The sequence below is a fragment of the Rhyacophila brunnea genome, unplaced genomic scaffold (genome assembly GCF_057557595.1).
Source record: "Rhyacophila brunnea isolate RB1 unplaced genomic scaffold, BYU_Rbru_1.0 scaffold_16, whole genome shotgun sequence".
Taxonomy (NCBI): domain Eukaryota; kingdom Metazoa; phylum Arthropoda; class Insecta; order Trichoptera; family Rhyacophilidae; genus Rhyacophila; species Rhyacophila brunnea.
The window spans coordinates 1,042,890-1,058,175 of NW_028232816.1; the positions used below are offsets into that span (position 1 = coordinate 1,042,890).

The 15,286-nt window shown below is 35.6% G+C and overlaps 1 protein-coding gene across 1 annotated transcript; it reads left to right on the forward strand.

The window, feature by feature from the left end:
• The first annotated feature begins 4,856 nt into the window (after nucleotides 1–4,856).
• On the forward strand, nucleotides 4,857–14,576 carry LOC147074128 (uncharacterized). The gene is made up of 4 exons (XM_085943804.1): nucleotides 4,857–5,364; nucleotides 5,679–5,828; nucleotides 13,341–13,475; nucleotides 14,218–14,576. The coding sequence occupies exons 1-4, from the start codon at nucleotides 5,218–5,220 to the stop codon at nucleotides 14,230–14,232; spliced, it is 447 nt and encodes a 148-aa protein (XP_085799930.1). The 5' UTR covers nucleotides 4,857–5,217; the 3' UTR covers nucleotides 14,233–14,576.
• Nucleotides 14,577–15,286: the final 710 nt, after the last annotated feature.

Consider the following 15,286-nt stretch of genomic DNA (forward strand, 5'->3'; position numbering starts at 1 on the left):
TGCTACGAGGTGACATACTTATGACGACAAACTTTAACTATTGGCCTGTTAATACCTGCTCATCAGTATTCTTCAAAATCAAGCGACTATTGGCGATCGGTTTTTGTTTATTAAATAAAAGTAGGTATCTACTACTTCAATTACTAACCGACGTCACGGATTTCTCCAATATTTTATGATGGTACTTACTCGTACTTGCTAACAATTTTATATTAATTCAAAAAAAAAAAAAAAACTATGTATATATATCTGTATATTATTATACCTATATATTTCTATAATTAACAATTAAACTTATTACAAACCACCAAATAAATATTATATATTTACTATTGGAATGACAACACAAAATAATAGCATCTATAAATTAATTACCATTGGCTGCTAATATTAGGTAGGTACCAATATCCTAAGTATATAATATTCACCAAATAAATAGTTACTAACATACATATTAAATTAAATTAACTATCAGCACATTCAAAAATAAATCATAGCATCGCCTTTATTTTCATAGAAATACCTAGATTAAAAGTAAAATAAAGACAAACAATGTTTGATTAATAATAATTTGAAATAATAATTATTTTTTACGTCATAGTAGTTGCCGGGTCATACTGTAGAATTCATATAACCGTTGGGATTTTGTGTCATTTATCAAAACAAAATGCAGTTATTTAGGTTAAAATACTCACTTCCATAACTTTACTATAAGTTCAGGGCAAACTGGTGATGTATCAGCTATAAACGATCTCTTCAAATTAGATGAATTCACTATTAAAACATTAGTAACTTTAAAAACAATATCAATAAGACGAAATTTGAAAGAGGATTCCAGACGGCCAAAAAATATGAAAGTGGGCGTGATTGTTTTAGAGCTAGACAGCGTGAATGTGGGAGCGAGATGCACGGCGTCAGCGCGGTTTGATTGGCTAAAAGTCATATTCGGGAAATAAAAACTCAGCCAGAGATTTATTTCGACCGAAATTAACTTGGATATTCAGGTACGAATAGTTGGACATTCGGGAGAACAACACGGAGTAATTGTAACTTAACATGGCGTATTCGGGTTTTTCAAAAAAATATCTCTGTTCCTAGATAAAAAAATATTTTTTTTATAAATGATTTCGGTAGAGTTCGATAAAAGAAATTGAACTGCATTAAAATGTCGATTTCGACAAAAATGGATATTCGGGAAACAAATCCTATAGCGACGTTTTGATACTATGTATTATTTCCTCACTAAATTACTACGAAAATATAATCTAAGAAGACGACACTGTTTTTTATCTGTCAGACTTTTGATTATCATTTGTTTTCTTTTTCGAACGTTTTCATTTGACGTGTCAGAATTCAAATTTCGAATTTGCAGGAATAATCGAAAAAATGTGTCATTTCTATTAGTACCCATAAATAATCAATTTAAGTCAAGACATTTATTGTAAGATGATTATGTTTTTGTAAAAAACGAATATTATAAAAAATTATATTACGTATCATTAATTAACCTTTATCACCTGTAATAATATCGCTTATTGGCAAATAATAATAGTCAATTATTACTATTTTATGCTATAATTAGATATTTACTATAATTACGTAGTTACTACTTTTCCATTTTTTACGTGATAAAAATTATATCATTTTTATTTCCTCACCCAGATAATTTGTTAAATAATAAATTAAGCATGTTTGAATTTATTCAGTAGTATTATTAAGAAACTACTAATTTTAAAATAAAATACCATTTTTGCTCCTAAGCAAAGCATGTTGATACACCCCTTCAGAGTGGTAATAACTATGAGTATCTTGGTATCTTGAATGACTTATTACGAGAGATAGTTTTTACATTTTTTTTCAATCTAATGAGATCTTCCCCATTGAATAAATAAAACGTATTTTAACGCAATAATCTAAATGTATGAAAAATTAGACTATCCTGCTGTGGGGATGAGTGGAGGTAGGGTGGATCCACTAAGCTTTATCAATTATACGTATTTGTTTACATTGAAATAAGAATATAATTTACAGCTGTTGTCAGTTAGTTTTTAAAATTCAATTAAACCCTGAGAAAACCAAGCCATAATACGCATCTGTCTACAAAATATTTAAAATAATTCCATTAAATCATACTTACATCATTTTCGATTTTTAAAACTCATTCACCGCGGAGCGTTTAATTACTATTATTAATTACCACATTTAAATAACATGCTAATTAAGTATATCTAATGGCCATCTAATGCGGAAACAACAGTTGTACCGTCAGCGCTGTAAGGATTTTAACTCTTTTTCCGACCATGTCCGATCCTAATTAATAGGGATCATATGGGCCTCCACAGAGTAGAGGTATGTATTAACATATTTTTGTTTTTTACGAGAAATGGATGTCAGCCACTTTGCTCAACTTATTAGGTCCATACCCTGAGTCACACACAAATTGAAAAAGAATATGTGTACTTGCCAGACCCAGGATTTGAACCTGGGATCCACGGCGTTATAGTCCAACGCTTAAGCCGCGCGGCCACCTCGGGCGTAACTCATTTACGGAGTGTTTTATGTGAGCGAAGTTGGCGCGGAGCGGAGCGGCGCGTGCAACTCAAACATATAACCGTGTGTGAAAATGTTCGTAGACAGTCTTTTTGTCGTTATACGTTTGAGTTGTGAGCGCCGCTCCACTCCGCGCCGACTTCACCCACGTAAGACGTTGCGTTAGAGCTAACACCGCGACTGGTGCGTTTGGAGTACTTGGCCATTAGATATAATTAACGTGTTATTTAAATGTGGTAATTAAAAGGTATTTAAAAGTTCAGCAGTGATTGTGTTAAGGGGGGACATGCTCGTCGAAGGTCAAAATTGAGTTTTTATTGTATTTTCAAACCATGATCCTGGACACTCCTTAAACGTTGTAGATAATCTATTTATATAATTTTGAAGCCTTATTATCCTTTATAGTTATTTTAAACATTTGATGACTGCATAAAGTATTTTTGTTACATAAAATAGTATTCTTTTAAACCTCTCGCTCTAATGTTTTAGAATATAGTCATATTTCGGTACATAACTGTGCAGTGGTGTTAAAATTTTTTACATTTATTAGTTTTTAAACGCATTTATAAAACCATTAGCATAATTTATTACGAGATAATTTTTGTAAAATATTCACGATAAAAAATTATATTGATAATCTCTGTGATCCCAAATTTGACAAGAATTAGGCATTTTATTATTCAAAAAATCGGCAAGATTAACACATTTGAAGATGATTCTAAAGATACTTATTATAAGCTATGTTCTTGACCATTCAAGTGTGATAAACATCTTATGAATAATGATTGCTTTATAATAATTATTGACCTAAGAATAAGGTAGTGTTTTTTTGAAATACGCTATTTCTTTTGTCATTCCCCAGTAGTTAAGCTACAACATACGGCCGTAGCCATAAATTGACAAACTATAATTAAAGTAGGGAGTAAAATGATATTGACGCGCGTGTTTGAACATGTACCGTTTAAAAAAAAATAAAAAAAAATTCGGTTAGGTACATGTTCAAACACGCGCGTTAATATCATTTCACTCCCTACTTTAATTATAGTTTGTCAATTTATGGCTACGGCCGTATGTTGTAGCTTAACCACTGGGGAATGATAAAAGAAATGGCGTATTTCAAAAAAACACTACCTTATTCTTAGGTCAATAATTATTATAAAGCAATCATTATTCATAAAATGTTTATCACACTTGAATGGTCAAGGACATAGCTCATAATAAATACCTTTAGAATCATCTTCAAATGTGTTAATCTTGCCGATTTTTTGAATAATAAAATGCCTAATTCTTGTCAAATTTGGGATCACAGTGATTATCAATATAATTTTTTATCGTGAATATTTTACAAAAATTATCTCGCAATAAATTATGCTAATGGTTTTATAAATGCGTTTAAAAATTAATAAATGTAAAAAATCTTAACACCACTGCACAGTTATGTACCGAAATATGACTATATTCTAAAACATTAGAGCGAGAGGTTTAAAAGAATACTATTTTATGTAACAAAAATACTTTATGCAGTCATCAAATGTTTAAAATAACTATAAAGGATAATAAGGCTTCAAAATTATATAAATAGATTATCTACAACGTTTAAGGAGTGTCCAGGATCATGGTTTGAAAATACAATAAAAACTCAATTTTGACCTTCGACGAGCATGTCCCCCCTTAATAGATGGATGAAAATTTTTACCTATTATTGTTTGGTTTAGGCAGGGTTTAATAAATTATAAAAAACTAACCAACAACATGTGTAATATGTATTCTTAGTTCAACGAAAACAAATAAGTATGAATGAAAAAGTACATTATATGAACATATTAGGTAAGTACTTATATTCTATTAAAATCTCATTGGTGGAAATCGGCGATTGCCAGCTGTTCTGCTAGGCCTATCAGGCTGAGGTGGTGTCAGACGATATTGTGAAGGCCAGACTCCAGAATAGACTACGCATATGACTCCAAATTTAAATTGGCGGTGACGACTTGCAAATCGTAAAACTGACAAATCAGCGAAATGTCAAACTGTCTAAGGTGAATGAAAATCCATCCCGAAGGGAAAACTATGGCGCCGTCTATGCATAGTTCACAATTAAGTATATTAATATCCAACACCGCCAAGCCGTCTGCAAGACCTAGCGAGACAGACCTGACTGGCGACCGATAGCTGGCTCTGCTAGTGTAGATAATTCAAGTAAACTTCTATGGTGTGTCTAACATATTAATATGAACATATCACGATTATATAAATGCCGAATAATGCTTATAACAACACTAAGTCTTGATTGATTGCCTTTAGTCTATGGATCGTCCGAATTGGTTTGACGTTTCATGTCAAACCATTTCTGATGGTCTGAGATCAGTTTGATTGTCAATGATACACTGAAACAAACGTCAAATCTCAAACCATTGCAGGTCGACTCTACTCATACAATTTGTACGGATATTGTCTATGGTTTAGTTTGATTTGTTTGACTCAGGTTAAAAGATACAAACCTATCGAAACCTGTTTCGAGCGTTGTGTTACTAAATTAATATTCTAACTGGGGAGGTTTTTTGGTATTATTTTTTAATAGTTTTCAGAATTGCGGCAACATTTTTCTAATAATTATTACCTTGAGTGGATCCGGTTTGTCACGTTGTTTCTAGCATACTAATTATTAGAATGGATGTAAAGCGAGAATGTGATGGAGAACAATCTGATACAGAAGGCAAGCCTTTGTTTGATAAACAGACTAGCCATTCAAACAGCCCGGAAGTTCGCACACATGTAAAGCAGGAGAATGCCGACATTTCAAGTTTCAATTTTGAGGTTAGTTTTTGGAAAATGATTTCTTTTACAATCACTTTACATTGGGAATTACAACGATAAGTATACTATTATAATAATATGTTGATTTTTTACAAACTGTCTATGGACATGCCATGATATTAAACTTTGTTACAAAAAAGAAATTGTTTATTATACAATTTGACAGCTACGATACCTACATCTGTAATATAGGTTCGGTTCTCTACAATTTATGTTAAATATAATTATTACCTATACATTGTTAAATGGATGTTAGGTACATGAACTGAAATTGGTTATACCGTGATTACAAAATATAATAATGCTTCTTTCAGTATCTTATGGCAGACCTCTCAAATATAAAATCTGAGACAAATGTTCAACAAGCCGTCGTCAAGCGCGAGATTATTGAAGATGTTTCACACCCATTATATTATGATGAAGAACCTCAACCGGGTTGTTCGTATTCAGATTATAGGCAAATTGTAAGTATATATAATGTGTACTGTCTTATATAGAAGGTTGGAATTTGCAATGCATCTTTCATACTCATTTCACCAATATTAATTCGTTACAACTTACTTCATTTAGTGGTTTTAGCTCACACTAATATTTTAATAGAATTTATGTGTAGGTAAGTATATAAATCTTTCGTCACGTAGATCAAAATGGTGATTTTATGGTATTTTCAGAGCATAACCCTGGGAATTTCTTAAACGTTGCATATAATCAATTTATATAATTTTGAAGCCTTATTATCGTTTATATTTATTTTAAACATTTGATGACTGCGTAAAGTATTTTTATTACAAAAAATAGTATTATTTTAAACCTCTCGATGTAATGTTTTAGAATATACCTAGTCATATTTCGGTACGTCCATGTTCAGTGGTGTAAAGATTTTTTAGATTTATTAATTTTTAAATGCATTTATAAAACCATTAGTAAAATTAATGTTAACATTATATAGTGAAATATTTACGATGAAAAAATTATATTTATAATCTCTGTGATCCCAAATTGGACAAGAATTAGGCATTTTATTATTCGAAAAATGGGCTTTTAAATATTTAAAGATAATTAAGTTACTGTTTATAAGCTATGTATTTGACCATTCAAATGTGATAAACATCCTACGAATAATGATTGTTATATAATCGCATTGTCAATTACCACAAATGTTTAATCGACCCATGGTGAATTGACCCGAGTTACGTAAGTAAGAAGAAAGAGATTGAATTGCGCACTGTGACTTTGGTGATGTTCGCGCACACCGTAGACAGGCACAAAGTGACGCAAGTCGAAACCACAAGTTGTATATTTGAGACTGGTCCTCTGCAGCAAACAGAGAGCAGTAATACACCCCTTCAACACGTTACTTCCCTTGGAATGTGATAGTGACCATGGAGCAAACGATGAAAAATGAAAATTGCGTTTTGTGAGATTTCCCTTTTCGTCGAAATCTCACGCAACTCCGCAACCTCATTTGAGCGAAAATTTGCTCACCTATCGAATTCCTTCCAACACAAACAACCGCTACTTTGATTCTCCCTGTGAACGCAATGGTCAATGTAGTTGGACCAAGGTTTCACTGTACTTAACTTAACGACAAAGTCTTATGTCGAAAGACTTATGTCAAATTATACTAGACTTATGTATATGACAAGGCACAATATGAAGTAATATATCTAACGATGATGTTGGACGAGACAATTATTAACTAATATTTGGCGATGTCCTTTATATGAAATCGACCTAACGGCTTACCATTCAGATCACCTAATTCATAAACCAACGGAGAGATCTTAGTTAAAACTATATTTTCCACGTACCGTTGCGCAAGCTTGGTACTGAAATAATTTGCAGCATCTGAGAGTTTGAAGTTCCTCCTCCAGACCCTCTGACCTACGATGAGTTCAGTATCTTTCCTTCTGAGATTATACCTTCTGGCGTTCGATTGAAAATTTTCCAAAAGCTGAGCTTGGACGATTTCGAAGACGAACGGCAAGTTCTGTATGCGATCAGCATACTGCGCACAGTCTGCTGCCGCAGGGAGAACTGCGTCTTTGGCCTTGAGATAGTCTTTCGGAAGATGAAAACGACCATCCAAGATTATCTCTCGACCATGCATGAGGAAATAGGGGGAGTACTTGGTTGCTAAGTTTACAGATGCGTTTATCGCAGTCTGCACGCTTTGAAGATATTGCGACCAGAGTCTCTGATCCTTTCCTACGAGGATTGCCAGTGAGGTACCCACTGTCTGGTTATATCTCTCAACTGTGTTGCCTGCGGAGAGTAAACCGCATTAAGGAACAATTTGGGAATAGAGTACTTTTTAATGAACGCCTTGAATTCCTTCGATATGATTTGACGACCATTGTCCGTTAGAATACTGTTAGGTACTCCATGTTTAAGAAAGATCTCCTGTTCAATGAATTTTATGATAGGTGTTGCTGTAGCTTTTCTAAGTGGGTGTAACCACACATATTTAGAAAAGACGTCGACAACTGAGAGAATAATATGCATGTATCCCTCCTTTGATTTTGGTAGAGGCCCTATCAAATCAATCGACAACGATTGCATCGGGCGGTCGACTTCCTTCGGATTCGACATAAGTCCCGCCGGTGCATTAGTTGTGTGTTTATATGCTTTGCATATAGCACAACCCTTAATAAATAACTTAACATCTCTGTAAATCCCTGGCCAATAGAACAGTGAGGAAATGCGCTTGAAAGTTTTGAATGTGCCAAAATGCACAGAAGCGTTTCCACTATGAAACTCCGAGATCAGTTTTGTTCTATCCGCGCCCTTGACGCACTCTTTCCAATTAGAGTCATCAAGGGACAGATCTCCTGCCTTGAATTGTCAGACAATCTCTGCAATTCCGCGCTCAAGTTTTTGGTACCTTAAGGCACCTTGAGAAACTCAAACAAACCTCCGCGTGGAACCACAAAATTTTTGACGTTGTTAACGTTTGACCATACCATTTCGAGAAAGTAACATAAAACTAGCCAAGTCTTTTATACTAAATGGAAAATGATGCGGATGTCCACATCCACAACATAAAATTAACTACCATTTGCTGCACCTATTTTCACAGATACGAGTATTTATTATTACTATACGAAAATGTTATGCACGAAGCCGCAGCGAACAAACACCTACCTATACACTGATCGAAACTGACTAAAACTGGCACAAAATTTACAGAGAAATACAATAATGATTATCCTAAAATAATTTCATTGTAAAGTTATTTTAATTCTACCTATCACTAATCATAGCATAACGTAACTACAATGACATCACACTATTCTTAACGGAATGTTCCAGAATGATTTTGCATTATAACAAAACACGGTACGGCACTGTGAAATTTTGTGAAAAGGAAAAAAAATCCTACGGAGTCGATGTAATTTTTGCCTTTTTCAGGCAAGAGGTGAGCGCTCGTGAATTTTGTAACAAAAAGTTGTTACATAATTCGATTTTCACTGAATTTGTTTTTGGATCGAACCAAACAAATTTTACTATTTGTGGACGCACGAGATATGCTATGCGACCAAACGGAAGCCATAGTCTGACTATCTTGTAAGTTTTCATTCAAGCTAATCTTTTTATAGACGAGAATTCATTTAAGTAATTGCAGGAAGACTTAGCTATGATTGAGTACGTAGAACATCATCGTGAACTGGAAGGCCACGCGACTTCTACGTCTTATCCATCATCCTTCAGAAGCGACTTCACGTTCCTCCAACGTGAAAAGTCCAAGAGTGCCTCCTGGGTGTATGGCAGGGAATGAAAAAAACGTCCTCTCCGTCGTCCTTCACCATTTGTCTCAAGTTGGCTGACTTGATATGATGATTGATATCCACGAACATATGCTTTTCAATAAATTCTAAAACAGTATATTGGAAGGCACAACATGTTAATTATACAAAAGCGCGTTAAACGATTAACGCAAAAGTTATAAGTGTGCACGGATTGCACAGATAAACGTGGATTTAATTCGGATGCTGGATTCTAACCAACCATCCTTGCGCGCCGAAAGCGGAAATGCTCCCTCAAAAACTTCACACTCGTTCACAAAATCACGTGTCGTAAATAATTTGATTGAATCAAATAAATTAACCATATTTCACACTGTGGAAATATTTCCAAAGTAACTTTAATGTTACTATTATGAGTTATAAACTGATTCGAAATAATGCGGAACGCAACAAAAAAATGTGCGTGTTCCTTTTATCACTGCCGAGCAGGAAGAAACCGCACCTTTTTCAAGAATGCGCGCGCCCGCTCACTTCTCGTCATTCCAACCAAAACATTCCGTGATCGAAGAAACGCGACGTTTACAACTAAACTAAGGACAAATGTGCTATGGGAAAAAATACATGTGACATATAATATGAGATAATTAAATGCTGGTGACTGAAATTAACACGTTAGTCAAATGAAACAACAAACCCACTTCACTGTCTAAACCGCGATGGAGGCGCAAATGTAACATTACAGGAACTGAAAGTTCTTCAATTGTTATTATAAATACTTGCCTACATACAAGAGTGGTACTCTTATGTAATAAATGTACTTAAATGAGGATAATGACTATACCTATATCGGACTTATAACTTTATGATGCTGCTCGTGCCGACCTCGTTCTCACCTCCACCTGCCTTTGCCACCTTTCGGTGTAGAACATGAGATTCTTTCACTCAAAGGGCATGGATACGGCCACTATCCAGTGCAGCTAAACCCACGCCGGGAAGCATCTCCCATGGCGTGGATTCCCAGACTCATACAGAGTCTGGAGTAAGGTTTATGTGTTTCATCTAATCTACAAGGTACCTCCGTCCACCAGGGTGGACGCCAGCAAGCTTTTCTTTGGAAGGGAAACAGCTGCAAAAGACCATGTGCTTGGTAGGACAATAGGTTGAAAATGAAAAGAATAGTTAAGTTATATCGCTGTGACGCGGCAACATTTAATAGATGAAATTGGTCCAGCGATAAGGTATAAAAGAATATAAAGAAATTACGTGGACGGAGACCCTCACACGAGCATCCCCGCCACCAGCAAATAATATTAGCCTACACTACAAATGACAATGATAATGATGGTTTTGGTTACATATTTACATGAATCCGATGAGTCCGACATGAAGTTGCATGACGGATGTTATAGAGTTCTCCTCTTTGGTTTTCCCTTCATCTCGTCCATGGGTAATTTACTACACACACGCACTTAACACTGAAAGGTACGGGACTATAACGTCGCCTAGATTCTCGTCCATGGCAGTCCGCCATCTTGTACCCAATCCGTGATTCCGCCACCCGGCGGAGCGCCGTGCGGGCGATCCGCCCAGCAGAACAGTTCGAACCAGAAAGAGAACGTTGCCTCGGATTCGTGCGGCACCTTGACATCGCCCCGCGCCCCTCCCACCTTCTGCCAATGCGGCCGTCGATTCCTTGCAGCCAGTGACATGAATGAGTGTTGCAAGTCAAAAGTCACAAGTTAGACTTTTGGTAACGAGTTTATCACGTTACATCATATTTGTTTACATTTGAAATGAAAAATGGAAAAATGGAACACCCAATTTGAAATTGGAATTTTTCAGTTATTATAGGTGCACAAATGAAAAAAAATCGTGCGCAAACGTGCACTAACAATTCACAAACAAACGCACCCAAAAAAAGTTGGAGTTTTAACATTGGGTGATCCAGGTAAATGGACCTGCTGTTAATATTATTTATAGAGACAAATAAATGAATGAATTATTTTTAAGAAATGGGAACACTAATTAGTAGTCAGAAATTGCGTTCCAGCAAAATGTCTGCCAAATGGTCCGCGATCCAACCGTCCAGTTTGATTTGTTTCGTTCAGCTTGGTTTGTTTTGTTGAAACATAACTTTGATATCAGGCGTTTAACAGTATCTACCAGTATTATTATAATGATACCGGCAATACAATAATCTCTAGGAACAATGTGATCTCCCCAGGGATAAGTTCTTGGAACCTTCTATGGAATATCCTGTTTGATGACTTTCTGTCGATCCCGCTTCCACACGACTACAGTGTTATTGGTAATTTCTAATGGCGCACTTCTCCTTATGAGTGCCGTCAACAGCGGCGTCAACAGCGTCAATGGTCTCGAGCAAGCTGCTAACGAGGCTTTGCTACCTAACCATAATGATCTGTGGTTTTACTTACAAACTTACTTTTGCACCGAATAAAACAGAATCCACTCAAGGATGCAGCCAACCTCAGGTCAATGTCGCTCACCATCCGTATGGGTAGTACTTTAGTTAAAGTCAAAGATAGGATTACATATCTAGGCATTTTACTGGATGATAAATTATAATTTCTGCACCACGCCAAGATATCGGTGGCTAAAGCCAAATCTGTTTACCATTAGATCTCCTGGCCTACTGGAAGTAATTATTGGGGTCTTAGGTTAAAATACAGATCTCTTAAAATAGCTTATGATGCAAACTGTATGAGTATCGAGTATCGCTAGTATCATAGATGTAAGTTATTGTCTATCCGGAACAATCTTTTCATACGTCAACACTCAGCATTACTTGCCCTCACTAAGGCTTATAAGATGACTTCCACCAACGCGTTGCCTGTCCTTGCTGGAGTCCTTCCGTTAGACTCACACATTCAAGTTCGTGGTACCATAACTGCTTTGCTCGGAGGTCTGGAGGCGGAGGTTGGCGCTATCTTAATATCGCCACCTCCAGGACTTGGATCATTGGGCCGGTGCGCTCGAAAAGTTATTGTACGCGTGTATGAAACCGAGCCGCGAGCATGGCAGGGGCGATGGACCACCTCTTCCAAGATCAGTCAAACGCACTTGTTTTTCCTAATATAAAGTGGCGCACGGAGATAACCAGATTGACTACACGATTGCACTTATAAGTTCTTAACTGGACAAGGTGGTTTGCCTCCAAACTTTATCAGTTTGGCCTAATAGAATCTCCGACTTATGTTATGTGACAATGCTTATGACGTATGCTTATGTGACGAATTGCAGGATGCCAATCACATCCTTTCTCAGCCTTTAAAAAGTTTGCGAGAAGGCCTTTTCTCATCGGAAATTGACCGTAATACATTATATCGAAGTAGAAATCATGCACACTCTAGTGCACGCCAACCAAGGTCACGGGAAGTTGCTCCTGGGAGACTTTCGGAACAAATTTGAAGAGCGCATAAAAATATCTAGAAAGCAAATATCTCCCAGTTCACGCGATTTGCTCGAAACCGGAAGTTAAAAACCAATCTGACATGAAACGCATATCAGCGCCGAATGTACTATAAAAATACCTCTCATTATGCTTCAAGTATAATAATTATCAACACAAATGTGTGCGATAGTGCAATAAAATACTTGAACATTACGAGTAGCTTCAACGTAAGTTGCATGCTGGACATCATGCGAGAAGACTTTAAATAAGTATTTTAGGCAGACTAGAGTATGCGGTGTGATGCCGCTAAGCTGATGAGATGGAATTGGTCTGGAATATCGTTCGTTGAGTAGGTATACGTTGATTTGCCAAATGCAGTCACAAATTGGCACCAACTGACAGCAGAAGAAAGAGCTGTTTTACCGTTACATAATAATATTGATAATGTTGTAATTTTCAGAATCGTGAATCCGGTGTGATTAACATAACGTCTGAGAATGATAATGAGGGAGTCATCAATGAAGAATTTATTGACAACGCAATCCGCCAAAACATTATTCAGAATCCTCAACGTTTTTCCTCTGATCCACAATACAAGTCATTAGATCAGGTACGTTTAATTATAAAGGTCGTATTTTTAACCCTGATGGCACTTACTTTAAGTGGAAAAATTCTTATCTTTTCATCATTTGTTTCTTAAAAAGATCGATACTTACTAAACTAGCATTAACATTTTAAAATGATTTCGTGGATATAGATGTGGCCACTGTAACGAAAGAGTTTTTACTGTTACATAATATTAATAATGTTATTTTCAGAATTGTGAAAACGGTCTTATAAATATAAAGTCTGATAATGTGGGAGTCGTCATCAAAGAAGAATCCTTTGTTAACGCAATCAGCCAAATCAATAATGAGAATCCTCAACGTGGCTGCCCTGATCAAGTAGAACAGGTACGTTCAAATTATTATAAAGGATGTTTTTTAAGTCGGATAGAACTTTAATTTGTAAAAAATAGCACGAGGTAAATTTTTATTTTATTTTAATTCGAAAGAAAGACTTGCATGGCATTAACATTTTTTACGGCTAATGGCCACCGCAGCTGTTCTGAACGAAACAAATACTGGACGTCCAATTTAGAGCAATTTTTTCGTGCACTGCTGGTTGTAAATCACGAATAAAAGTGAAGCCACAAGGGCGCTGCGTACGCGCTGCTTCGCGAGACCGCTGTATTCCGACTGCGAGTGGGAGTAAGTACGCAACAGCAGTGCGTTCTCACTTCCTCTAGCAGTCGGAATACAGTGGTCTTGCGACGCAGCGCCCGTGTGGTTTCGCTCTTACACGAACAGTGTTGGCTTCCGGTACGTCAATTGTCAAGTTTTTATCGGCAATAATCAGAAACCCCACATGAAATGATACTTAAATAATTCTTAAAACAATTTAGCGTAGTGTCAAATCTGATAACTATAGAGGTCAATAAATGACTAGTTCATTCGTGACGACTGATTTTCAAAGTAAATTATGTTAATTTGCTAGCGTTGTTTAAGCGTGATTATATATAATATATTGTTTTATCAGTCTATACTGTTCCTAAATGTCAAAAAGTCAGGACAGTGTCATAGATTAGTTTGACACATATATTTTATTGATTTTAATATTATCAAATTGGATATGTCAACCCTCTTCTTTTTGTAGGTATCTTCTCAGTAATATTTCACACATCATTCACTGGACTTTGTAAGAAAAGATACAGTTGACTATAACTTGACCAATGTCAATATAACAGATGAAATCAATAAAATGGAAAATATGATACAGCATTCAGCCATTACTACAGATGAACAAAACATAAAACAAAAAGTAGTAGTAAAAGTAGTTTTTAAGCACATTTATGTGAATTTAGATAATTTGCTAGCGTTGTTCAATCGTGACTCTATTCATGTTGTTTTATTAGCATAGACTGGAGATTAGTTTGACAGTTAAGCGTTTCGTAAGTTCTATCTAAGCAAAAAACAACCAATCCTTATAATATTTACCTGACGAAACACTTTGTATCAATGCTATATGAGGAATTTTATTGATTGTAATACAATTGAATTGAATATACCAAATCTTTTCTTTTTGTAGATCTCGTCTCAGCAATGTTTCACACATAACCCACTGGATATCGTAAGAAAAGATACCGTTGACAATAACCTGACCAATATCGACATAACACATGCATCTAATAAAGTGAAAAATATAATACAGCATTCAGAGATAACTATAGATTTACAAAACGTAAAAGAGGAAGTTCTGAAATCATACTTGCCAAAAGTGGTTAGAATTGTGTTGAAAAGTGTTACACATTTTCCACGTAACTTTATTTGCAATTTTTGTTATGAAGTCTTTGAATCTGGAAAGCATCTTAATAGTCACTACATTTCATGCATAAAGCCTCAGCATCTTGGATCATACAAGACGCGTATTGGTGAAACTCCAAATCAATGCAAACTGTGTTTTAAAAATTTTCTTACAATTAGTTATCTCAAAAATCATCAATTGACACATACTGGTGAAAGAACACATCAGTGTGATGTGTGTTTAAAAGATTTTAGGCGAATTAGTGAACTCAAAATACATAAAATGACACATACTGGTGAAAAACCACATCAGTGCGATGTGTGTTTTAAAAAATTCATACAAAATAGTTCTCTCAAATTACATAAAATGACACATACTGGTGAAAAACCACATCAATGCGATGTGTGTTTCAAAGAGTTCA

Coding starts and splice junctions, on each gene's coding strand:
- LOC147074128 (XM_085943804.1), top strand. CDS start 5,218: ATGGATGTAAAGCGAGAATGTGATGGAGAACAATCTGATACAGAAGGC. Junction 5,365..5,678: donor TTTCAAGTTTCAATTTTGAG/GTTAGTTTTTGG, acceptor TGCTTCTTTCAG/TATCTTATGGCAGACCTCTC. Junction 5,829..13,340: donor ATTCAGATTATAGGCAAATT/GTAAGTATATAT, acceptor TGTTATTTTCAG/AATTGTGAAAACGGTCTTAT.